Genomic DNA, 27154 nt, shown 5'->3' with positions numbered 1-27154 from the left:
TATCCATAGAGGAGGTTCTTCAGATATTTTTTAACACTCTGATCTTATTCTCCCTCTGTATGGCAAACAGCAGTTTTTCTATAAAAGGATTCATTGGCAGTTTAAAGATACCAGTGAGATACTTAGGCACAGCACATTACTGATCACCTCATTATTGCTGAATTACCCACCTGTTTTAGGTAGGGTAGAAGAAAAATAGCCCGAGTTACACTGTGGCATGCTGAAGAACAGGCTCTTAGTATGAAACCCACAATAAACCACATTTTAGTTCAATTTATAGGGTTATTCAATCAGTCAAACCCTACCCTTAAAACAGGGAATCCAATTTCTAAACAAACAGGTATTTGTGGTAGTCTGATAAGTGGGATGTGGTACCATATTACAGCACTCCTGAAAAGATAGGATGCCCCTTAAAATTACTATCATTGAAGTAGCAGCAGCAAGTTTTGAAAACAACACTAGAGTAAACATCCTCTGGGGATAAATTCACTAAGGTAATCATTGAGTTTAATGGGTTATTAGAAAGGACATCAAATATTTTTTCACAGCTAATGCTTCATTCTGAGCATACAAAATGAACAAAATAAAACCAACTGCAGCGTGACAGTCAATGAGAAAATATTGTTTCCCTTTATTATGGGCAATTATTAAAAAATCATCATTTAGTCCTACACTGTTATTGAAGCTGACATTAGTTAATTCACTTATCCATATACCATAGATCAATGCCTTTCAATACTAGTTTTGGAAAAATCCTTTTCATGGGAATGAGAAAGGAAGAAAATGACATGAGAAAGATGACTAGTATTTAAAATAATTCTAGTTTTCAGTTAGCAGTTTTACAGGAGGAAAAATTAATTTCCGTTTTTGTCTTGAATAATTACATCCCAACATCCTTCTTGAAATACCTGTTTCAATGTTCAAGGAAATTTGTACTGTGAGTATAAACGGTCTCGCAGTGCAGAAAGCAAAGCATGGCTCTGTGACTAGGGTAGACATTCACTTTAAAATATTTGTAACAGTTTAAACACATTACTGTCTCCTTAGCTTTCTATTAGCATCTTTTGTGGGAGCTCCAGTGCAAAGTTGTGTTTGTATTAGCATGAATTTTATGTAGCTGCTCAAAGTGCCTTAAGACACCTGTGTTTTTAGCCCCGAGTTACATCATGAGTATTCAAGTTGCAGCACTATGGGAGTTGGAGCCTCCAGCAGAAGGGAAACTGCAAATATAGAGTGCTAGAAGATGATGAATCCTTGTAAGAGGTAATTAGTCACCATGGCCATTTTCACTGCATGGTTTGTGAGCCTGTTGCTACCACTGCAGTGGTGAGAAAGGACTATGGGGTTTCTATATGAAATAGGATCAAAAAGGAGAGCACTTCACAGCTCACATTGCTTTCTGAGGTTCAATAAATGCTTACCCATATGTAAAAAGATGCTGAAGGCAATACAGAATTTCTCTTTCCTACTGCATTAACACTGGCATAATTTTTAGTGACATAAGGATCAGAATGGCTTCCTTCAGAAATTCCAAATAACACAAAGCTCCTCAGAAAATACATGGATTTAGTGCTACCTTGAAATTTTTGGTAGATCCCTGGTTCACAAGATGGTGTTTATTTCATAGATTCTAATTGGAAGGTCAATTATATACTTATATTTAAAGGAAGAGTAGATGTAGGAAAATATCTACTAGCCATTTCATCCATATTTAGAACAAAAAAAATTGCTAGGGACTGTGTTAAAATACTGCACCTTTACCCCAAATGAATAAATAATGGAACACAAGGCTGACACCATGAGACAGTGAAAATCAAAACAGAGCATATTTTGTATGTATTTATACTTTCACGGAAGATGAGTGCTTGCTCTGACAGTCCCCCCTACTTTCAGCTATGGCAAATCCCCTTCAGCCCTTGTCCACATCTGACTCATACAGTCATAGCAAAGGTACTGTGTGTGAGGCACAGACCACCTCCAGACGAGCTGTCATAGCAAACATGCTTTCTGTAGCTGTGATCTTCTGAGCATCTGCCTGACTAGAAATAAATTTAGCTTCTGATCTTTCATTTTAAGCAAAATCTACATTTTCCCCCAAGTGCCTTAAACGACTGGTGAAATGTTAGCAATGGTGCACTACAGCATACAGAGGTGTTCTCCTCACCAAAGTGGACCATAAAATGTTGTAAGAGCAGGACTTTGTGTCACTCAACTATCAATCCTCGCAGACATGAGAAACATGGGGAAAATAGGACAAGAAAGTTGTGAAAATCCAGATTTCATGAAGAATTCCAAACATAACACTGTTTTGGATTCTTACAGCAGTCTACTATTTTTTTGGTTTCCACCTCCCATTCTCACAGAATCACAAAGTAAAAGTATGTGCCACTTAGGATAAGGTTTATTTATATTATGTGTGCCTAGGGCTCATAGTATAATGGCACCCTGATATCAAAATGGGGCCACTAGATGGTACTGCAATATAATTAATAAATATTAAAAAGTAATCTCATAAATATAAATTTGGATATTTTTCTGCAATGTCTTGGCTGTAACGTTTGAAAGACTTGCAGAAATATCCATGGCACTGCCTTTAAATGTGTGTGTATGTATATATATATATATATATATATACAAAGCTCCATGTAACTATAATATATGCAGCTTTAAGGTACATGCTAAAATGCATGCTTAACAATCTTAACAGTATAACTGAGTTACTCAATACATATGTAAACACACACGTAAGTAAATCATCATCTGGAATTATCATCTAACCAATCACTACACTTATTTTCATGTGTTCCTGTATTCAGTGAAAAGCTATTAAATTGTAGGAAAAATGAGCATATATAAATCAACAGGAAGATGTGTGTTTATTCATAAACTCAACAAAAAATATGTCCCAGGATTTACAAAGATAAAATTGTTACAATTAGCAAAATATATACAATAATATTTCATATTTTTTCTATACTTTGAATGATTTCCTAGCACAATTTACTTCGCCATTAAAAAGATGAAAAATTCCACTTTTATCTAAATGTATTCTACCATATGCTATGTCTACAGTATTAAACAGATTACATTTTATAATCAGTTATCTTCCAGCTGGTAAAGATCTTGAGGTTTAAAAATTGCTGCAGAACTAAATTTTCTGAAACCATAAGCATGCTTAATAGTATCTACCCATGAAACTACCCCCTGAATAACCTAACACTGCTGGTTGCCAGCCCTATTTTCAATTTTCATCTGTTAGATATATGATCAAGCATGTCAAATGTGCCCTAAGTAATAGATGTGAAAAAATAAAGTCATTTACTTAAAACATTTTGATAGCTATTTATCTGAAAACCCTGGTCAGATTTACTGCTCAAAGGCATTTACCTACAAAGTTAACCAGATGCTTTGAGTAGAAAACTAATTTAATTTCTCTGTTATCGTAACAGGACATCTGTTAAAACAACATCCAAGGAAGGTAATACTAACAACATTAACCATCCTGCAGGTTGTTTTATTAGAATATGTATGACATTGATATTTAACTGCTAATGACCACTGCTTTAGAAAAATAATTAGTAAATGTGGAAACAAAGCAGTATGGATGATTATACTAATGGACACAAAGCAAAGTAGAATGAATGCATAGCTGGTGTAAGTTCAAACTTTTTGCCAAGTTCATTGCTTTGTTACAACTGAGTTATGCTGAAGATGAATTGCCCATTTCTTTTGTTTCATTCTTTCCTCAGCTTCACCTATGTATCAAGCCTTCCCTCTAAAATCAGAGCACATTAGCTGCATAAAGTGTTTCAGCCCTCACAGCCAACATGAGTGACAAGCTATGCAAATCACATCCTGAAGTAATTTGCATCATTGCAGTTAATTTGCATAGGGATATAAACTGGAGTTCTGAGGAACTAGGTATCAATCCAAGCAGTGGTATGATACAAAGACACAGACACATAGGTGGAAGTTTGCTTGTGAAAGTTGGGATATTCAAGGGGAAAAATATTACACACTACAAGGTGCCTATTTCTGGCTGGTCCTTATAATTTTGCACAATAAGATGGTAGGGACAAGACAATAAGATGGAAGGAAAAATAGGCTCTGTATTTCCTCCCATCCTTTCCATTTATCTCCACCAGCAATTCCGAACTGGTGCTAAGTTTTTGACAGGAGGTCCTATGATCATTGCTGCCTCTTCCTCTTCTCATTAGTCACACAAGGGAAAAGAGAAAGAATGGGCTGCCCTAGAACCACTAAAAGTCAGCTATATATGGCTAATCCTGAATTAACATCTCAGATCAACAAGGGAAAGGAGGATTTCTCAGTGATGAGAAGTTGCTAATGCATGAGCATCATTCGTAGGTGGATTTCCAAACTGCTCATTTCCTCCTTGAGATCTTTTGCATCAGCTGTTCTCCCATAGTGCAGGTTGGTGGATGGGTCTGGCTGGAGGCAGGAAAACTGATGGCTGTATCCCAAAATCCCTTGTGGCTTTACTTTACTATGAACCATGACCATGAGTATGTAAACACTGACTTTAAACAGAGTGCATATTGGTAGCTGAACATGATTTCTTACATTTGTCTTTATTCCCCAGATTTCATGATATGGAAAACAGACTAGCCTGCAGACCAGCTAGAGTGAGAAGTCCTTGCAGATTATGAAACAGCAGCAAACTCTCTCCCTAAATCTTCATTCCTCCAGCTTTGCACAGCTGACTCTCTCCTCAAGACTATTCCCCAACGTTGCCATTATATTGTCTTCCAACTACTCCCAAGTTAACCAAGTTTTGGTTAAGCCTCCTGATTCACTAACCTCAGCAGGAATAGGGAAGAGTTACATATTTGCAATGAAAATTTCAGCTACATTGCATGGGAAAATTTTTCACAATGAGAATGGTTAGAAATAGAGAAGTTGTGAAAACTTCATCTTTGAAGACTTCTAACACTTGACTGGCTAAAACTCTGGGCAACATAATAGAATTTTAAGTTGGTGCTGCTCTGAGCAGGAGACTGGAATGAGTGACCTTGAGAGAGCTCTTCCAGCATCAATAAGTCTATGATTTTGCAAGTCTAAGTTATCTTATATTTTCAGTTACTTGTGGTGGGCAGGAGAGAAAGTCTTCAGAAACCTTTAATTTCCTTTAAAACTTCTGGCAGAAAACAACCTGATTACATATTTTCCTTTAGTTTACATTTTAATAACTACAGCAAATTCAGTTCTTTGTATTATATTTAACAATTTCAATTTTAAACAAGTGCATTTAAAAAATCTTATTCTTTCATGTTCCCCTTGTTGCAGTACAGGGCAATATAGAAAAGGAAGTAGCATGATTTGAATGCAAATAGAAACTTTTTTTTTTTTTTTAGAGTGGTTGCTCAGACCTGCAGAATGAATAATGAGGAACCACAGTTTGACTGCACCTAGTGATCTATGTTCACAATATCACTTCTGTGCTTAGAGATCATAGGTGACAGAGTTCTGTAGCTAACCTTTCATATTCTTATTCTACATGTTTCAGATCAGAAGTGAAGTACAGGATTTACATTTATATTTGTTACTAAGCTTTTTCTAACTGCTGCAGTAAGATTCAGCATGGCAGCCTCAGTCAACTACCAAAACTTCATCTCTAAAGCAGGCTATGTGGTACAGAGATTAAAGAAAAATATACACTTATGACTTCATAATTAAAAGATATGTAAAAATGAATGTACAAGAGAGTTAAATCATGCTTAGTCAAGTAATCTTAATTCTAGCATTTCTTGATGCCAGAGTATTTGACTTTCAAACACCTAATTTTTTGTGTCAAAAATATGTAAGTACAACTTAGTGATTTAGTATAGTAAATGTAAATTTTGCATATTATTAAGTTTAAATAAAGAATATGTGAAAAATGCCACAAAAAATTGACAGTCAAAATGAGATTTTCAGAATACTCTTGGTCATATTCACATAGTACTCTGGGGACTACAGTAAAGTGATTCCAGAGCTCAGCCAGGTGACAGTGAGAGGAGAACTCTTGGATCTGATCACACAAACAGAATTGCATGCAACAAGAACCAGAAGTACTGACCCAAGGATGGGACCCTGTGCAGCAAGGGCTGCCAGGGACCCTGAGGCCAGCTGGTCCCTTTGTTCAGCACCCCAAACCAGCCTCTGCCTTGAGTCCCAGAAACTGACAGCCACAGCCTTTCCACTCCCACACTTGCCATGGGACCAGTGCAGCCTCAGGGAAGGGTTCCTTTCAGCAAAAAATGTTTACTCATTTAAAAACTAAAAATGGGAGTATGATAGTTCTCATTCTGCTTATTTTCTGCTTGTGGTATCATTAGACATCATTAGGGAAGGCTTTCAAATGTCTTGAATGAAGAGTGCTGTTCTTAAACACATGAGTATTTTCTGTTCTTATTCTGAGATAGCTGAATCTGTCTCCTTGTGCACTTTCCTGGCTTAAAAAAAATCACAGGAATATGACATTTTCTCAGAAATTATTTCTATTATGTTTTCCTGGTTTTTTGTTTCACTAGTGTACTTCATATGTGCCTCATTCAAGATAAGAGGTTATGCTTTTCATGAGCTACATTTGCTTAGCCACACATCAAAATAAATATTACCAGTCCTGACACCTTAAAGTCCTTGTTATAGAGCATATGGCAGTCACCAGCAAGCAAAACAGCACACAGACTAATTAAATATTTTTAAAGAATAATACTGAAAAGTAAGCCTGAGAAGTGGGTTTTCTAAGCATTTATTCACAGAACCCATATAAAAATCAAGGTTAAAAACAAGCAATTGTACTTCCTCTTTGTTACAAACCTTTCTTACAAAGCCATAAATATTCCATCTTTGTGTGATAGAGTTTCAGCAAAGATAACTGTGCCTCAAGGACAGAAAATACTTGGTGTGACACCATTTTTCACATGATATCTATGATTGTAAAGGTGTATAATGCAAATGGATTTGCATGGATGTCCACAAGCCCTTGAATCTTCTCAATCTCTTTAGAGATGATTATCTCATTGTTCTAAAAATTTCTGAGTTTTTACAGGCCTCTTTCAGTATAATAGGGAGAAGCTGTAAAAATGTCATGACCTCCACCCTCACAAGTAAAATAAGCATATTTACAATTGAAATATGTCCTCTCCATTGTCTCAGCAGGTGATGACAGAAAAATTGTTGCACACATAGAGTAAAAGCTTTCTCAAAACTTTGGGGAAAAAAACCTGCCTTATTTTTATTTTATTTGGTAGCAAGCTATAAATAATACACATAAAAATAAACTATACCCATCTGAACTATTATAAGGCTGTAATTTTAACCTATCAATTCTTAAAGCCATGCTGCACAGGATCTTCTCTCATGGTTTACAACCACAGAGGTATCCCTCTGGTACTTGCCTAAAGGTTATTTTTTATTCTCTATTTAGAACTAGTTTAGACCTGAGCTTTTCTCAAGGTTCTACATTCCATTCTATTCCAACAAAGAAAATATCCAGGTTGATCACCACAGATTTAAAACTGTAGTTATTCCCAGATGAAAATATAAATAATAAAGAAGATTCAGTGCAAGATTTATGAATATGCCTGAGAAACATTACAGATGAAATTATCTATTCTCTAAGATACCTACATCTGTGAAACAGCCAGAACCTTTGAAGTGTCTAGAATGGGAGGGTATTTTATATCAACCTGAACAGTTTGGTATCTTTACATTAGATGTAGATTTCCAAGCACTAGATCTTCTAGAATATTTCCCATGTGGGGAAGTCTTGACATACCATTCGAATTGAAAAGGAGAGAAGAATGATGCCCCACAAGTGAATTAGATCTTTTGTAGGTAATGAGTTGATCTCTACCATGCTTTTGAATCCATTTTCCTCAGAACTTTTCCTTTCCTCCCTCTCTTTACCAACTCTGGTGCTCTGAAAGCAATTGAAGTGGAAAGAATATACTCTACTGAGTATTTCAAGGCAGATTGTATCACTGGAGCAAATAATACCTCTAGAGACCAAATAAAAGATTAAACTGCACTCACATATAGACCTGAACCCTACAGTTGTTTGGGAAACATTCCAGATGATGATTTTTCGACTTCAGAAAAAAAAAAAATCATGGTTTCAATACAGTTTCTAGCCCATTTTTATTCCAACTAGCACTTACTACTGTTCTTATGCTGTTTTTATACCCAGTGTTCAAACAGCTACTTCTTTCTCCATTTTTCCCACCACCATTCACTTTCCAAGGCAAGATAAGCATCCTAACATTTACAAGTTTGGGAATGCAGATGGCTGAAAAAAGCAGGGGGCAAGAGAGTGGATTGGGTTGAGGTATAACTGTACAACAGGTTCCAGGTTTGTTATGTATGTTAGTTCTCCTGGCAACAAAGAAAATTTTTGACCAAATAAAAGATAATACATGTGAGTTCTTTTATCTTCTATGTTTTTTGCCAAGCTTTTAATGAGATTGGGCCTGTCTGAAAGTATAAAACCAGAAAAGTGTAACATTTTACCTGCAGAAAATTACTTTACACCCTCAGGAAATGAAATTTTGATCCTTTTGAAGTCAGCATCTTTTGAAGAAAAAGAATACATGGGGATGAAATAACTCATCTCTAGTTTTTGTACTTTGGGGGTGACTTGAAATAAACAACAGGCAGGGAAGTATCTCTGCTTCATTTATTCTTCCTATAATTGTGTTTAACCTTCTGCATAATAAGGCTTCAGTAACTCACAAAGGATCAGAGGATTACATCTGTATTTAAAGCTGGGCTAAACTCCCTATAACCAGGAACAAAAATTAAAATCTAAGTCAAGAAGAGAATGTGATATGTTTGACATGAGGGATTCTCCTTAATGGTCAGTTCAAAGCACTTTGAGCATAATTCAGCAATATCTACAACTCAGTTGAAGCATATTGCCCTAAAACAAAATTGTTGCCACTGCTAATCTTTTATTCTGCAAATTGCCACCTTTCTGGGAACACCTTAGAAATTAGGAGTTTGAGGTTTGAGGCCATTACCAATTGCCATTTTATGTATTATCACACTGTCAGTAAAACTATAAACATATAGTTCTTATTTTTCCTATGGATTTTTACTGTATATAACTGTTCAAGGAAAACCATTCTACCACAAGCACAAGCTTATAAAACACTGATGAAGCCAAATGGCAATCTGTTCTGGCACCTCAGTTTACATCTTAATATAATGAAAGACCCCTTCTTTTACAACTATTATACTATGTATAAGGCCCCTGAAAGGAATCCAGCTAAGTAACAGCAAGCTTTAAGGTACAATAAATATTTGTTTGCCCCTGAGATGGCAATGTTTTGTATTAATGAAATCATTAATTAATGTCTCTCGCATGGGTGAAATTTGCATTGCAGGGCTACTGAGGGGAACAAAAAGAGGTAATTTTCTTTTAAAGAATATATGCAATTATTGTTGTGGGCATCAGAATGTATATGCTCATTACTGTCTGGTTTAAAAGTTTCTAACATACCCAGAGTACTCCAAATTTCCATCATACTAGAACATTCATTTAGGTAACACTAAAAGTATGAGTAAAAAGAGCACAGCCTGAGGCATGCTAACAAAAAGTTGATGGCTTAAATGTGTTCAGTGGTAAATTACCTTTGAAAGGTCTCCAGCCTCCAAATAGAAGCAGATAACAAACACGTTCCATGTAACCCAAAGGACCAGCCAGATAGCATACTGTAGGGAGAAAGAGAGAAATACAGAATTAACAATTCCACTCCTAGCTGAGTTAAACTTAGTTCATTGGTTCAATCCAAGACAAAACCAGATTATAAATATGGTGCCTATGAATAAAAATGTTACACATAAGAGAGAATCACAAATAAATTCTTTCCTTTCCCTGACACAGAGTCAAGTGACCTAGTGAGTACTTAGTTGCATCAGAAAACCTGCATCTCAGGAAAGAATTGATAAATATTTGAATTTGAGACTCATCTGTATCTCTTTCTTTTTGTTCAAATGGGTAATGCTACAATAGAGAGGCATGCAATATCAATTATATAAGTTACTATTAGAAATTATTATATTGTTGTATTAATTATATTAGAAGTGCAGAACTGATCATTCAAACATAACTTATTAAATAACAGCCTAATTGATCTAGCACTGGATTTTTTTCAACACTTCAGATTTAGTCTCAAGAAACCAAGCAGATATACAACCTGAAGAAAATCTGTCTATCTATCTATCTATCTATCTATCTATCTATCTATCTATCTATCTATCTATCTATCTATCTATCTATCTATTTTTTGGAGTATTTCTACAAATATGGGGAAATTTGTTCATGACATCTGCCTCCATTAATTTATTTTGTGACCTTCCAAAGCACGGTTCATAATTATTCAACACCTTCAAGAGGCAGACTGCATTTTAAATTGCCAGTTTCTTTGGGGTTTTTAAATCTTATTCTAATTTTCTTTCATTCTGTCTTAGAGTGTATAGGAGAAGAGTTCATATTTAAGCAATATCTGTTCATTGGTAGTTGCCAAATATCTTATTCATGGATCTGATTTGAGTAATGGAATACATTTTTTTCTCTCCTTCTGTCCACTATTCTGCTTCTGTTTTGTATTCATAAGACCTTATGTGCTAGGACTGGAAAGTACATTTCCCTGCTGTAATGCTGGAAATCCTGTATAATAAAGTTTGACCTGGTGTTGCTACTCTTATCTAGTGTTTGTATTTAAGAACTTCCCTTGACAAATTATTCCATCATCTAATAAATTTCAGAATCTTCATATGTTTTCCTGATGGCTGTTGTAGGCATCCTCTAGCCCACAATTCAATTCTGCATGACTGTTTATTTCATTCCACAAGGCCTTGCATACACATGAGATACAACAGCAGTAGGACACCATTCCCTACCTGCTAAAGCTGAGAGCTGCTTTCTCCTTTTGTACCACCACCCCACTCCTCACAAGTGTTTACAGACTTACTCTTCATGTCTTGTAGCCTTTTCTCCAAACCATACTGATTACATTTTGATAGCTCCTCTTCCAAATCAGGAAGCACTACTTTCTGCACACCTCCATGTGTTCACATTCTGAATATGCAGACTATATTTTGGATTATATACTATAAATTCCATAGAAAAAAATACATGACAAACTATTGACAAACTATTGTTTGTCATGAATGACAATCTCTTCCTTTTCATTCAGTAACAACACATGCAGGATTCTTGCATTTCTCTTGCAAGTAATGTTCTGCATTACACTGTTTATTATTCAACATGGCATATTCAACATTTTCAACCTAATCTTCTAGATACTGTGAAAAGAACAATTTTGCCATTTCCCAGGATCTAAAGTAAGACTATATCCATTATGACCCAAATTTAGACATGTTCTAATTTCTTATTTTTATAGATAACAAAATAATTTCCAGTCATATTAGTTGAACCGTGTTCAGATTTTAAAAAGTTGTGATAAAAATAGTTTTGATTTAATGTAAGCTAACACAGCTATAAATGCTTGAAGTGCTTTATACAGAAATAATTCCAGGTAATTTAAAGAATACAGATTACATATACTTTATAAGCAGCTCTCTCTGGTCACAGATGACAGATTTATTTAGGTCAGGAGAACTCTCTGGAGGTCACCTGGTCCAATCTCTGCTCAAAGCACAACCAGCATGGATCAACTTTTGCGGGGATTTATCCAGGTGATGTCAGGATATCTCCAGAGATGGCCCAGCTAATCCACATCTACACTTTGAATGTGGGCTGCTAATGAAACTTTAGAAAAAAGGAACTTAGTTCCGCTGAAGAGTCTTTAAAAACTCCATTAAAAAATAATAATGTTGAGACATTAAACATATTAACCATTTCATTTTCCTGTAGTTTTCTTACAGTACATCCCTCTTCATATATAACATGGAGCTTTATAACTACAAAACAAGGGAAGAAAACATCAATTTTGATTCAATTTTTGGTTTTCAGTTGGTTTTATCAACTTTGCAGCACCTTAACTTGTTGGATTTTGTCAATTGTAATAATTTAATGTTATATATTCTCATGTAGATAATAAAAACACTCCTTCTGACACATGAAGATAACTTCATTTCTGAAAGTGAAAATTCTAAATACTGCCTTTAGATTGGTTTCTCAAGGATACAAAATGTGCACTTTCTCTTCCCTTGAAAAATTTTTTGTGCTCCAGAACAATTTTAAACAAATCGGATAAAAGAATACAAGAAGACTCAAAGATACTTTATCCAAAAAAATTCAGGAAAATGGGGGTACAAATGGGAAAGTCCTTATACAGAGAAAGACTTACAAGATCATAATTTAACAGTAAACATGAATGGGGAAAAATGTGGGAGAGAGACATTGGAAACTAGGTTTTATTAGTTCAGGTGTTCATAGCACAACAGGTGCCATTGGATGTAAGCAGCAGCTGATTAAAAAGCTCAGCATGCACAGGAAATTCTGCAGAGCACTACAACGAACTTCAGAACTGCATAGAACCTTATTATGTGAAGAAACAAAACTTTCATTTTGCACTGCAAAGTTTAGCACCAAAAACTGGTGCATTTATCTGCCATTTAGATACTTTTTTAACAAGAATCTCTTGTTATTGGACAACAGATAAGGCTAAAAATCCCCTTTAGAAGTATGATTTAAACTTCTTCCTTTTGAAATGTTGTATTAAGTGCTTATTGCCTGAATTCTGTGGATAAACACTGAGTTTAGTCGTCTTGAAATACAAGGATGTTTCTGCTTCCCATTGCTTCTTATTTCAGAGACTTCAGACATAGCACATCTCTTATCTCTGCATCACATGCAGTGATAGATGCCTCTTATTTTCTATGTGCTTCAGCAAATTGCTGAAAAAATTCAGCACTGAAGGTCTGTGACAGTGAACAAATCCCTTTGACACTCTCTATTATGTGTATCTAATTAGAAGCACATTTTGTAAGAGTGCTTCAAAGGGCTATAGCTGTATTTTTTTCTCATATGTGGGAGTTCAAGACAGCTGCATTATCTGACAGAAGCCACCACAATGCTACAGCAGTCACACAACAGCAAGACAAGAACTTTGATGAATACACACTTGACCAAGCAGGAAATACTGAGAAGGGGCACAGCAATGACAATGAAGTGTACTATTTTTATGGAGATCCACAATTGAAAGAGGTATAACTAAAAGGTTAAGACTAAAGACTTGAATAGTAAACATGATTTATAATGCTCTGCAAAGAATTTTGAGAATAATTAGGTATTTTGTGATTTATTGATACAGTGTAGTTGCATTCACTAGGAATCATCACAAGTTAATATATGATATATTCTTTTTCTTGGAGAATGGAAAATTGAGATGTCAAAATACTTGTACCAGTACTGAGAACCTATACATTTCTCTTCATATTTCTGTCAAAGTTGGCTAAGTCACAATATCTCCAATTTACTAACATGGAAACTGAAGGTCAAAGAAATTAAATCACTTCACTTAATATCTAAGCCAAATGGAAAAATTATCACAAGGGCACAAAAAGCAAAGGTTCAGGTAGGCCACAACTGCCTTTGATATAAACATGGTCACCAGAGCTCACATCTATTACTCTTATCCCACTGCCTGAAGGAGAAATATGTCCCACACCTTTCAAGGAGAAATAGCCAGGAACTCTGATAGCTACGACTACTTTAAATTAAAGCATTATTATTCATTTTTTTCCAGAGAACATTACATGGCTTTTCTCTTGGATTGCTCCTAAATTTTTTTTCTGATATGTGAGTCAGTTACAAACACATTTGTTTGAGGGATACATAGGCCAAGACTAACACTGTGCAATTCAAAGCAATTTAATTGTTCTTGTTATTAATGATTTGCTACTTACTTTATTTTCAGAAATGTACATAATTTTAGTTTCAGATTCTTCCAAATCTGAAAATATTCCCAAGATCCTTCTCTGTTACATTCAGGGAAAAGAAACTGAAGGAATTTCTAAAATTATAATGACTATATTTACCACAGTAATTAAATATATGATTATTTATACTATCTGGACAACAGTTCTTGAGGTGTTTAAAGATTACCTTGAGCCCAGCATGTTGGGGAAGAGCATCTTCCCCAGTAATGCAGTAAGAATTGTCCACAATATAATTATATTTGTTTATTAAGTTATTTTCCCTTAATTTCCTCAGTCTATGAAGATAAATCACTTAGAAATACAATTTTCAAACCTATCTTTTCCCCATTAAATATGATAAAATAAAAAGTGAAATTCTGAATATACATCAATATACTATCTCTGCCTCTTGTTTCTATATGCCCAGAACTGACAGAATCACCTAGACTCCCCTGTGAGAAGTCCATCTGAAGCAGGAAGGACATCAGTCTCCAGTGGGACTTCACATGGCTGCTTAGTAGGCACCATCTCTGATTTCATCTGCTCTGTGCATGTTGCTGTTCCCTTCCTATTCCCATTTCTTGAGGCTTTTCCTGGAGAGCTGATGAGGATATGGGCAGCACAATGTGGTGAAGAGTCCAGTCCTAGAACCCAGCAGGAGCCACACATCAGTGGGAAGCTTCCAAAACAGAGCAGGATCAGAAACCACAGCCTGACCCCAAAGAGGACTCTGAAGGCAAATTCTCACCCAGCAGAGATTCAGGGACTGAATGCATGAGGACCAGATGTTTTAAGAACTGCTGCTGTCAGGAACCTAACACAAAGAGTGACAGTGTTCTGTTTTTAATGATTCAGATGAAAGTCTTATATTCCTGGCAGCAGAGAACTTTGTGCAACAAGTTCAATAAATGTTCATTGACTTCCCTGAACGTACTGGGAAGCTCTTGCAGAATGGCAAGATGGATTTTTTCATTGCTTGTTAATTGTCACAGCATGCAGCTTGCACTAGTTTTGCTTGGCTAAATTCTTCCTATCAGTAAGACTTAGATATTTCTTGCTAGGTTTTGTTTTTTTCATTTATTTTTAATCATGGCTATAGTATCAAAGCACTGTCCATCCTTGATCCGGTAAGCATCTGCCTCTAAGCAAATATGAATTGGTTCTGTAGCATCCATTTTGAGTTGCTGTAGTTTGCTGTCTCAAATTCCAGTGACAGTCTAGCTTTCTGCTTGTGTTTATCAAGGAATTTTTTTACCCATTGGCATTCTGATTCCTTGACTCTTCAGTTTTCATCAGTCATGCATTTATGTATTTTTTTCTTTCCTTTATTGCTCAGACAAAAAAAAATCTGCCTTATATTTTAATTCCTTGTCATTACACTTCAATAATTAGTGACCTCTGCCAAGACTGACTGAAAGATTCTGAATTGTCATGCACATCAGAACTGGTCACTACCAAACAGCAAACTGCTGCTGGAATGCCTTTTTCCTTCTTGAGTAATCAGTGCTTGCAGATACAGAGAAAATGCTGCTTAAAATTTCTTTTCAGAGGCTTCCATACACCCCATGGCTATGTATAAAATTTCTAGCTCCTTGAACTCAGTTATAAGCCCTGATTTTATATTATTTATTAACTCTATTTTCCCCTTGATGTGCACAAGAAGGATTCATAAGCATAGAAGTCAGGAGGAAAAGTTGAGGCACATTTTGGTCAGGTCATAAATTGTCAAAGGCACAGCCCAGAGCCCAGTACATTGACATGATGTGCAGTCAGCCTTCCATCAACTCATAGCCAAGGAGTTCTAGCTTGAGTGGGACTCACTGAGCTTCTTTCTTTTGGCTGCTTCTGTTTTGTTTCCTCTTTTTTTGTGCCAGAATCATGCCAGGAACAGAAAGCACAGCAGAGATTTGCTTTTTGTTCTGAAGACATGGCTCCAACTCCTTTTGCACAAAACGAGTTGAATTTTACAGAGCACATTACTGTCAGAGTAGTATCCATCTGCCCACATTTAGATGTCTGCAATGCAGATGTCCTCCTCTGAGCAGCATCAAGATTCCCATTACACTCAATTCAGAGGAAAGGCACTTTCAGGGCTCGGTTCACTTCCCAGTATCTGACACAGATCACTCTACCCTTGCTGTTTGGAAAGCCAAACTTCTCAAAGGCAAAATTCCTAGTGTCACAGAGCCCATTAAAAATCTTTTACTGGTGACATAAAGAATAAGATAGTAACACTGCACTATGCAGATATATACTCCTTTTTTCCCCACATAAACAAATAGACCAAAGTAATGTAAACATCACCACTGATGGACTGCTGAAGAGACATGTTCTGAGAACTACTGTTGCTTATATCCGACACTTCCTGATGGTCCATTAGTGCTTAGACTTGAAACATTGATTTGTTCATTTCCTGTTTTTTTTGATTCACAGCTCTTTAGTCTTTAGTGCAAAAGATTGAAAAAAGTGGGTTTTGGTACTGCATCACTTTCATTCGTTCTTCAGCTTCTAAACTGGCGTCCAACTGAACCACTGAAGATAAAACCCTCAACACTAAAAAACAAATTTCCAGTCCAAGAAACTACTAACAACTCTGGAGATACATCAGCCCATTCATGCAGCTTTTCTAAGGAAGATGTATAACATTTTCTCTGTGTAATCACTCTATTCTTACTACTACTACTACTACTACTACTTTCTGTCAATATTGTAGCACTGTAGCACTGTCCAGTCAATCTAATGTGTTACAATAAGGGAGTTACAAATAGTCTGGATCCTCAAATGAAATTACTCTGGAACTAGGGACTTACTTTTACAAAAAGTTTTCCTTAAAAAGTCAAAATTTCTGCCATTCTTCTTCCAAATGGGAAGCAAAGAAATTTTCTTCCTTTTGTCTCAAATATTTTCTTCTTGTCTTGGTTAGAGGATTTATTTTTTGCTATTGCTGGTTTTGGTTTTGTTTTATTTCTTTGTTTCCTTTTGTTGTTTTGGAGGGTGGTTTGGCAGGGATTTTGGTTTCTTCAGCATCAATATATTATGATTCTTGAGCTTTTTAACAAAAGTCTATTTCATGTATAAAGAAAGTAAGGTAAGACAGAAATTTTGACAGGACATATTTATTTGATCTTTTGACATAGCAGTAGAAATTTAATTGGTTTGGCTTCACTCATCATTCAATTCCTGTATATCTTTTGATCATATCTTTGCTGTGAAACATTTATCAGCAGGAAGTAACTTCAAACATCTGAATACTCAGTGTACTGCAGCACTGTACATATCCAACCAGCTGCAGACACATGAATATACATACATACATCCACAGATGGACTGATATTTTTCCTCTAATGTTATTTCCATACTTTTTCAGTACTCTTTCTTTTGTTTGTAGGACAGATTATAAAGTCTGTCAAATTAGAAATTACTAATTAAATGTAAGTAACAGGAAAAGAATAGTTCTCATTTAAATAGAACTCAAAATGCTTTGTAACAGAATTCTTGTTATATCTCTATATTTCAAGACATAACTTGAGCTGTTTACACAATAGCCAATCTTAAAATAGCACTGCTTTGAACCTTTTTTAACCTTTCTGCTTCAATTCCAACATTAATCTACCAGGATCTACCACAAGAGCTACTAGCAGTAGAAATCAATGCTGTTCAAGATACAAAACTTGAAGTAACAGCTTTGAAATGACATTATTTTTTGACCAGTTCTAATCAGCTGTTAAATGTATATTAAAATTGGCATAGGAAAAAAATAGAAACCAAAATGATGTGGTTTTGCTATTTGGTTCTTCAATTACAGGGCTAGAAATATTTTGAAAAAAATTTCAAACCCTAACTTCTAGAACACTCCTAAAATACTAAGCATTTCAGGATTTGTATTTCCTCAGACGTAATACATAGTTACCAGTACTGAAATTGCATTCACAGAAAACCAAAATGTCTCTGATGGATATAACTTTTTAATAACAAATCTTAGGGGAAAATTGCAGGAATTGTTGTGCTAAAATTCCACTGTAACTTGTGGCTCCCCAGAATATTTTACCAATTAATTACCAATAAAAAAAAAAAAATGGAACAAGATCATTGGATACTATAAACTGCTTTATCAAAGGCTTCATCTAAGAGTGAATACTACTATGGCATTATCAGACTGCAAAATAGAAAACAAAAAAGTAAAAAAATTCTGAAAATTTAGCATGAAATTGATAGGTGGCAAAATGGTTTTGTATGTACAACTCTGCCTCAGTTGTTAAGAAATATTTGAAAACATGCTGAAGAGGATGATGTAATTGCCTTTCTGCAGAATGTTTGAGTGCTCCTTTGCCAAGAAGTGAGGTTGCTCACTAGCTGCCATTGTCCAGTCCAGGGATCACTTTGCTGAGGGGCTCTGCCAGCTCAAGAGGCCACAATGATGGCTCAGCCCCTCTGCAGGGCAGCAGTGCTCATCCATGGGGGCTCTGTGCTGTGCTCACCTTGCCACGTGCTCACATTCCACCCAGGATGGGGACCCTTTCTCCGAGCCCTTTTCAGCTTGAGGCAGTTCTAGGCAGAATCTGCCTATTCTGAATGGCCAGCCCTCAGGAGGAATATTTTCAATTCCTCCAGTTTGGACTGGATACTGTGCAGTGAGGAGGGAAAGATGTTCTTTCAGCTAAAATAAACATAAGACACATATCCTTGCTGTAACCTAATGAGAAGGGCTTCTCACTGGAAAATGGGAAGCTGTAATTTGCTTCAGACGTTAGCAATTGATGGAGCTAGACATGTATTGACTGTTTCCTTGGTGTCTCTGGGCTTTTCAGAAACATCCAAAAAGAAAAATCTTGATTATAATTCAGTCATTGAACAGCTTATTTTAATGGAACATTTAGCAGCTGTTCCCATTTGAATTCTCTCTTAAAAATACAAATCAGGACAATCAGAATTCTTTCAATGTTCATTTTTAACAGAGTGCAAAAAATAAAATCAATAGCCACTGTTGCTAGGAACAGAAGTCTACTGACATTTATTTAAATTCATTTATTGATGCCTCAGTATTTGAGTGCCAGCTACATCTATTTATAAAGGGAATCCATCTCCCTCAGAGAATATACAGAAATTCTTGCTAAAACTAAAACTAAGCCATTTACAATAATATATTTTTGTTAAATTGAGATGTTTTTATCTAGCTTCCCAGGTATTTTTTTCTTCCTTCAGTTTTCTTTGGCTTAATGCCTTAGCAGACAAAGTCATGAGAAGCCTGGTAGTTGAGTCCACAGTGGTTGTTGAGTGTGGTCTTTAATGTTCATATTCCAAAGGAGATATAACTTGAACTAAAGATTTACCATAGGAAAAATAAATGAGGACAAATCAAATCTTTCTTGCCTCTCTCCAAACTGTTTTTTACAGCACACTTTTTAAGAAATTACTTAGACCACACCAAAATTTCAGAAAAAAACCTTGGACTGTGTTTTAGAGTTGCAGAATGGAGCGAACAGACCATCAAAGTCACTGGCTGGCAACTCTGTTTTGGGAGGCAAGCAGCTGCTTTGAGAGTACCAATGAATGGCAAAGGTCACTTCCCATTCTTTGGAGATAACACACAGAAAATGGATCTGCAGGGTGTTTGCAGCCAGACATACAATGGAGCCAGGCTGAATTTTGTTCAGGAGGTTAAGGTAGCTGGAGGGGATGGAGCCAAATTCTGGAGGCACCAAACCGAGCCTCATGGAACTGTGGGGGGAGCAGAGGGTTAGATTCATTTTCATTGTGTAGGGGGCGCACACCTGCGAGAGCACCACTTCTGTGGGATGAACTCTCTGAGGGAGTCTAATGAGCCACAGCCAAGGGAGAGAAGACAAAGAATACTCTTCCAATTCCCTGATTCCCATCTGGTAAATCTGATGGGCAAGACTGCCTGATTTGGCAAGATCACTATGTTTTAATACTAGGCTTTTTATTTTTTTTTTTTCCAACTCTGAAGGTATTGAATGAAACAAAAGAGGAATCTGAAGCTTTAACAATGAATGCAGATACACAAACATCCCTTTCAAAAAGAGGATAAAATACAAAATTCACTTAATCTTCTAGTTTCTTCAGGTAGATTTAGGACTGCGCTTGTCTAAAAAAATAATTTTGTGCTGCAACCAGAGTGCATATATTGAAAGGAAGTACTATTTTAAAAGTCAATCAACCAATCTCTGATTTTTCTCAGATCATCACAACACATTTGTTTGCTCATTGGATGAATTAAGACCTTCCTCAAGGAGGTTTATATCTGACTCTGTGTGCAAATTTTCTCTGTATTACTCAGAAAACAAAGAAAGCCCTTCTTAGATGGCATTAGGGAAACTGCCTTTCCCTTCTCTTTCAATTCGTATCCAAAAAATTAGCTAAAAGATATTCCATGCCCTAGGTTTTTGCAGTTCTGAGAAGAATCTAGAGATGAAGTCAGATAATGTTGTGATTCAGCCCTTTTAATATACGTAGAGTGGTCAAATTCTATTTCCCTAAATTTGATATGATCAAAGAAAATCATAATTTTCTTTATTCGTGCCTTTGAGAGTCCTTCTTTCATGGTGTCATCTCCAAATCCTTTTCTTGTAATGTTATAGTAAAGGTAGATCTCTGATTGCATTTTATTTTCTTTCTCTTAAAGTTCCTGTTGGTTCTATCCTCTTCATATCTCAAATACCCTGAAAAATGCTTTCACTTTCTGGAATTTTTGTTTGCCCAATTCTGAGTGACAACACGCAGCTATTTAGGGCTGGGGAAAGTTATTGCTAAGTTGTTTCCTTTACTGTTAATCTTCTTGTTCCAACTACCTTCTAGGTCAAGCATTCATAAAGAATTCCCTATAATTTATAAACAAACCAGGAGAAAATTTCAAGTACCAGTAGTAAGCCTGGCATCTCTGTAACTACAGATGCAAAAAACTCGAGACATTTAATCGTTAAGACATCACTGACTGGGAAACCTGCCACCAACATCCACACTTGATGCACATACATTGTCTTTTGGCTCTCTACAGCTATGCCCATCTGCTTCGGTGGCATGGTGCCTGCTTATCAGCTAGTTGGACGATTTCAGTGCACACAGGTGCCAAAAAAAGGTTTTACATGGGTAGCCTGTATAGCCACAAAAGTGCCATTTCTTTTGTAGGAAGAAATGCTAGAGCTGGAGATACTAATAGACTGTGTCTTTGTGGGTTTTTTCCTTTTTTTTTCTATTTTTGCACTCACTGAAAATGGCCATCTTGCTATCACCATTTTTGTATCTCTTTAACAAAGAAAAAGATGGTACTGGTAGTTAAACAGAATAAAAGTAGAGAAGACACTGATGAACAAAGCCACTACAAATAAAATGAGAGTAGGGCATATGATTATATGAAATCATAGAGTTGAAATAGAAAAATAACCCTAGTTTGTCCTAAAGATACGGCACACAATTCTGACAGAGATTTAATTATCATTTGTTGTTTTTGTTTTCAGGACCATTGTTCAGAGTAGATATTATTTCAGTCAAAGACTAGACCTCATATTCTTTTTATAACACTCCTTACTCATCAAATTGGAATTTAAGAAGATTATTTAAGCTTTAAATTAAACAAGCCTTTAAAAATTTTTTTTGAGAAATATGTGATAAGGGAATAAAACTGACTTTCAGTGTACAAGATGCATATGAACTTGTAACGCACCATAAATACAATCAATTGCAGCATAAATTCTGATGCATGAACATCAGGAGAAAATATAGTCAAGAAAACTGACAGTGCTACTGTGGGTCCATAAGCTGCCTTGAAACATCAAATTACAGAACTTTGCTTCACTTTTAGAGGGATATTTGGTAAAATGTCTTCCAGGGTTTTTTCCCAGCCCAGCTTTTCTTCCAATTCCTTGATTCTTACATGTCTTTTTTGCCATTATGACCTATGCACAGCTCAGATGGAAAAGCATACAAATTATTTTGATAAACACTCAGTGCTACACAGATCCTTTCCCAGTGCTTTTCAGAAAAAGTAAAAATAGCAGGTTGTTGAAAGGATGATAGCTCAAAAAAAAAAAACCTATAAGAAGGTAAGAAAGATCAACAGTGAGGGAATAAACAGCTGATACTTCAAATGGGGTGGGAATATATCCAGATGTCAAGATGGCATTTGATGACATTAGCAGTGAAAGGCACCGTAGCTTCCACATTGAGGCAGAAGAGCTGTGTGACTTTCACTGGAGCAACCCAACTTGCCATGCAAAATCTGAGCACAGCTGAGCCAAGAAACTTTGCCAGTGCCCCCAGCACTGCGACATCAAAAGACTGTGATGACAGTTTTATGACAGGAGACAACATCGTGACAAACTGATAAATGTGCTTGGAAAAGCACCGGGATTTTAAGCAAGCAGACTGAATTATTCCAAATTCTAGAAGGCATAATGAAAATTGAATGGGTTTCTCCTGCTCTTCAATTTCATTTCAAAATGCCAGAAAGAGCACATACTCCACCAGGTACGTGGAAAGAAGTACTGAAAACCCCAATAGGAAAATAATGTCATTTTTAAATTGCTGCTGCCTGAAAATCAACAAGATAATTTTGTGACCATTGAAAATCTTGTATCTATGCAAGCTAATGTTCAGGCTTATATTTCCGGCTTGAATTAAATTAGACTATTCTGCTGGTCTGATTGCTTGGCTATTTCAAAAGTATATTTCTGTCCAAGCACAAAAATATATTCCCTGCAAAGACAAAATTAAAGGAGAAGAGAAATAAAAGTTGTTTCCAGATGTTTCTAAGCATCCAAAGGCAAGTTTAAGTAAAATCCTGAAAAATTTAGAAAAGAATGAAAAATTATCCATGATAATTTACATCAACATCCAGTTTTTTCTCATGTATCACAGTAGAGGTTCATTGGATGTCACTGTTCAACATTTCTTTTTGCCGTCATCACTTAGTCCATATTTGTGCTTTATTTACTGAATATCATCCAAATTCACCTGCTTGTTGGATTTTCTTAGGCTAGCTGACTTACTGTAGCTTCTGAGTGCATCTAAGCATGGATTACCTTCCTAAAGCACTGATTAGGATAATAGTTATTAGTCCCATGTTAGTGATGAGAAATTTCTGCTGCAAATGAGTCTGGGGTGATGAAGGCAATCACATTAGTCATTACCAGTGCCAGAAAGCCATGTTGTGCACTAATAAGGAGATGGTCACTTTGATCACACAATAAAAGACCACAGCACAATTCAAAAACACAGGTGGCTAAATAAAGGTCACACAGGCAGCATCAGTTTTGGAAGTTTCTCAGTCTAAAGCTGCCCCATTTGCAGCTTTAACAGACTCTTGTTCCAGTGCTTGAAAAAGTGTATGTGTAAGCATTTTCTCAACTGCACTAGTACTGTGGATAGTGGGTGTTGGGCAGTCAAGTGGCCATAGTTAATAACATGTGATGGGCAGTGTCTTCCACATGAGCTGATAATAGCACCCAGATGAATCTTCTGTTAATACATAGGTATAAATACTTCTGTGTTGTTTAAAGGACACATTGAAAAGAAAAAGAAACCCAAAACCACTGTTACTGTTAATCACCATGAGAGCCATTAGAGACTCTCAGCCTCTCAAAACAAACTGCCAATCAAGGCAACAAAATGACAGAAGGAAATACCCCCTCACCTACAAATATACGTACTAGAGGCTTCTGTGCTCTGCCCTCCCCCCTTTCCCCACACTGAATGATGGTTTCCTTCCTCTGCCCCTTGCCACTGGTGCAAAGAAAAAATGTTCTTTGTTCTCCCTTCTACAAAGGTGCCAGTTGCCTGAGCCAGGAGAGACACGGGTACAGCAGCCCCCAGGATTCATCCCTTTGTTCAGCAGGAGCAGAGCCTGCTCCCAGCACTGTGGCTCAGTTGCAGGGTGGATGGCTGCATACTGCCTCTCTTGCCTAGAGCTTGTTGCCATCCCCTGATTTGAAACCAATGCCCTTTCTAAAAAATCTAGATGAATTTTCAATGAGGACAAGGGACAGCCTTTAATTATGCCCTTTGGCATCTCTTCCCTCTTTCTTTCCATGTCAAATATCACACTTTGCAAGAAAAAATTATGAGAACATATTTCTGTAGTGGCTGTCAAAACACCAAAAAAAAGTATTGTTTTTTTTGTTTTGTTTTCAGTTCCATCGATCTAGATGATCAGAAAGGTTGAGTCACTTTGATGGTAAAATAGTGAATAGATTTGGGCAAAACTTTAGTTTGAAGGGTTCAAATTTTGCATGTTCATAAAAGTGGTTAAATATCAAGGTTTGTAATGGAAACTGCTGGACAACTTTACATATAAACACTTATTACTAAACCTGTCCATCACTCTGGAAATCCTTAAATAGATACAGTAATTTCTTTTTCCTCAGCCTTGTTTTGAACTTCACATGTTGAGCAAATGCACTGCTGGGATTTCTGTAATATTCAGCAGACATATCCCCATTCATTGATTATACCTAAGAGAAATGGTCCCATGGAAAACATCTGTCCTTTTTCTACAAGAAACTTCAATAAGTTGCCCAAATCTTGCTTCTGTTTTCTGTTAATCTCTCCACATTGTTAAATATTCTTTTGCCCTTGTTTCTACTTTAAATGTATCCTGTAGTATTAGCAATACAGAGAACAAACAGGAGAACTTTCAGAGCAAAGAGGGTAAGGAAGATAGAAGTATTAATACTGCAAAGAGATATAAAGTCTCAAAACAGAAAGAAGTGAAAGGTTAAGCAAATAAGATAATGTTCAAACATATAAGCCACAAGAGGTTATTGGAGAGTATGGTCACATTTAAAAGAATTAAAGCATAAAAAGTGTGATTTTATTGTCAGAAGAAGAAGAAAATTCTAAAATGTAGACAGGATCTGTGTCTCATGAAAGCACTTGTGAACAAAAGCCAGAAAGATAAAACTTCAAAATTCCAAGGGGAAAAGAGAAAGGGAAAAAAAAAAAAAGAAAAAAAGAGAAAAATAATCATCAGAGTACCATTATCAGGTCAATAGTGATCAGCAAGAAATTAGAGCAAACGTACTAAGACTTCCATGGCAGCTGGATTATGTCCCAGAACACTAATGAAATGGCAAGAAAGATAAAAGAATAATTAGGCTAGGTTTGCAACCTCAACTGAAGTACCTCCCTTCTAAAAGAAATACAGTAAAATCAACTGCAAAGCAGTTTAGCATTAAAATGAAGAGATGGAAATCTAGAACAACCATAAACTTGTCACATACATCTAGTTATAAAATTAGAAAACTCTCCCCTACCAGACAGAACTGGTCCAAAGGAATCAGAAAGTCTTGGCTGAGCAGTATAAATATGGATTCATCTGGGGACTTATGCAAATTCTCATTGTATTAACTGGGTTTTTTAGCAGATGGAGACCTAGAAAGAGGAAAATACTTAGAAACCTCTGTCCTTTCCCATTACTAAACACTTTCTTGTCTCACCCAGCCTCAGACTGCACTTGCCTGGAGGTGCATGGATGGAGAGAAAAGGATGATTAGTGCACCCTGGTACTCTGCCAAGCTCCCACAATTTTAGTGTCTTTGGCTGAATTAATTCTGCCTCCTTGTCTACTCCCAGCTTAAGTGAGAATCTGCTATTGTGGTGACATTCCCATGGCACTCATTTTTGAACAAAATTCTGCAGAAAGCAGATGAAGCAGCATGAGAGGCTCCTGTGCAGCTTCAAACTCTAACTTACATTCTCTATTTCCCTCAGCAGCTCTACGTGTGTTGAAGGTTTTGCCTGCTGAACATGTATTAGAAAGCAATGAAGTATCTTTTTTGAGTTATCCCATGGGATATACTTGTAGAAGTCATAACCTCACACAGAACATTTAAACTAATAGATAGCAAGTCTTAGAGAAGGTGTCAAGTGCAGATTGCAGATGTGATACCCTAACTTTCAGTGAAAAGAGTACTGGTCTGTAGAATTGTTTTGACACAGCAGGGATTCCTGTCTTAAGATCTTATTTTGCTGTGGAAAATAAAAGACTGTTATATATCCAAACCTGCAGAAATTAGTCCTTAAAAAGACTCCAGTGCAACATTTTTATTGATGAAGGAAAGATATGGGAACACCTGTCTAAACAGAAAAAAAGTCCTGAATCTTTGACTTAAATAAACATGTTAGTCCCCTAAATTCTTGATTCTGGCATGAATTGCAGTGTTAAGAATTCTTCCTCAAAATTATATGTAGTCAGCATGTATAAATCACTGATATGACAGATCAAGTGAGAAGATATGTTTGGTGTGGCAAGCTCCTTTCCATATGTTTTTTGACACCCAATCTTGTGGATCAAATATAGCAATAAATGAAAATTGCAGGAATTCAATGGAAAGAGAGAATATATTTTCCAGCAAATTAGAAAAAAATTATGATTAGTCGGCTATCTCTGTTTCCTACATGTTATAATGCAATTAAGAAATGGATGCTTAACTGGACAGGTAAAGTATAGAACTATGCCTGATTTTCTCATTTTATATTAATTCTAAGAAGAAGACGTGGCTTGGGCTAATTTAATTTCACAACTGGAAGACACCAAGCCTATTAGCCACATAGCTGTATTTTGAAATATTTATCACGAGGGTTGTGGCATTTCCATAGATTAACAGTTAGTAAAGAACAGTATGAGAACCAGCCTTGATTATATATAAATATATATTTATACAAATGCTGCTTCATTACCATGCTATCCTCCTTTCCATTAATGTGATTTAAAAAAATTATATGTAAAAAAGCTCCTAGTCCACTGTTATTTATAAGGATATTTTTGTTTTAGTTGAGTTTCATTTAAAATGATATGATGAAAAATGTGTAAATATAAAGAGCAAAGACTCCAAACATCACCTGTGCAGACAGTAACATTCAAATATTAGCCTAACACCATTTCTTTCTAACAGTGAGTTTACAACTGGTCTTTAATTTTTTTATTCTGTTGTCAGACATGCTGTTGAAATATTTTTTAGTTTGCTTGTAGCTTTGCTTTATTCCAAGAATAATTTCACACTTGTCAGTTGCTTCTGGCATATTTAAAGATTTCTCAGCAGTATGAGATTTCCTGCTTTGTGTCGCTATCCTAAGAAAGATCAGGTAAGCAGTCTTCAATGTTTTCCCTGTCTTAGTAACTACTTATGTTCATTTTTATTTTTTTTATTCCATAATGATGCCTTCTTATTTTCTTCTTGTAGTTTCCTTACCCAAAAAAAGCCAACAATTGCCTGCTCCAAAAGCCTACAGTTTTATCTTTAAACTT

General features: G+C 36.0%; 1 protein-coding gene across 3 annotated transcripts in view; it reads right to left on the bottom strand.

Moving 5' to 3' along the window:
* Window positions 1–27154, bottom strand: part of NKAIN2 (sodium/potassium transporting ATPase interacting 2) — a gene marked incomplete at its 3' end in the record, with an annotated part of 503254 nt that overhangs the window by 229352 nt on the left and 246748 nt on the right. For all 3 annotated transcript variants that reach the window (XR_013776731.1, XM_079325770.1, XM_079325771.1), the window contains exon 3: window positions 9637–9717. Coding sequence is in view for 2 of the 3 variants with exons in the window: in XM_079325770.1 (XP_079181896.1) it covers window positions 9637–9717 (81 nt within the window). The remainder of the gene's footprint in view (window positions 1–9636; window positions 9718–27154) is intronic.

Source organism: Erithacus rubecula (genome assembly GCF_903797595.1).
Source record: "Erithacus rubecula genome assembly, chromosome: 2".
Lineage (NCBI taxonomy): Eukaryota > Metazoa > Chordata > Aves > Passeriformes > Muscicapidae > Erithacus > Erithacus rubecula.
Note: the sequence above shows the minus strand (reverse complement) of the source record. Positions and strands in the feature narration are given on the sequence as shown.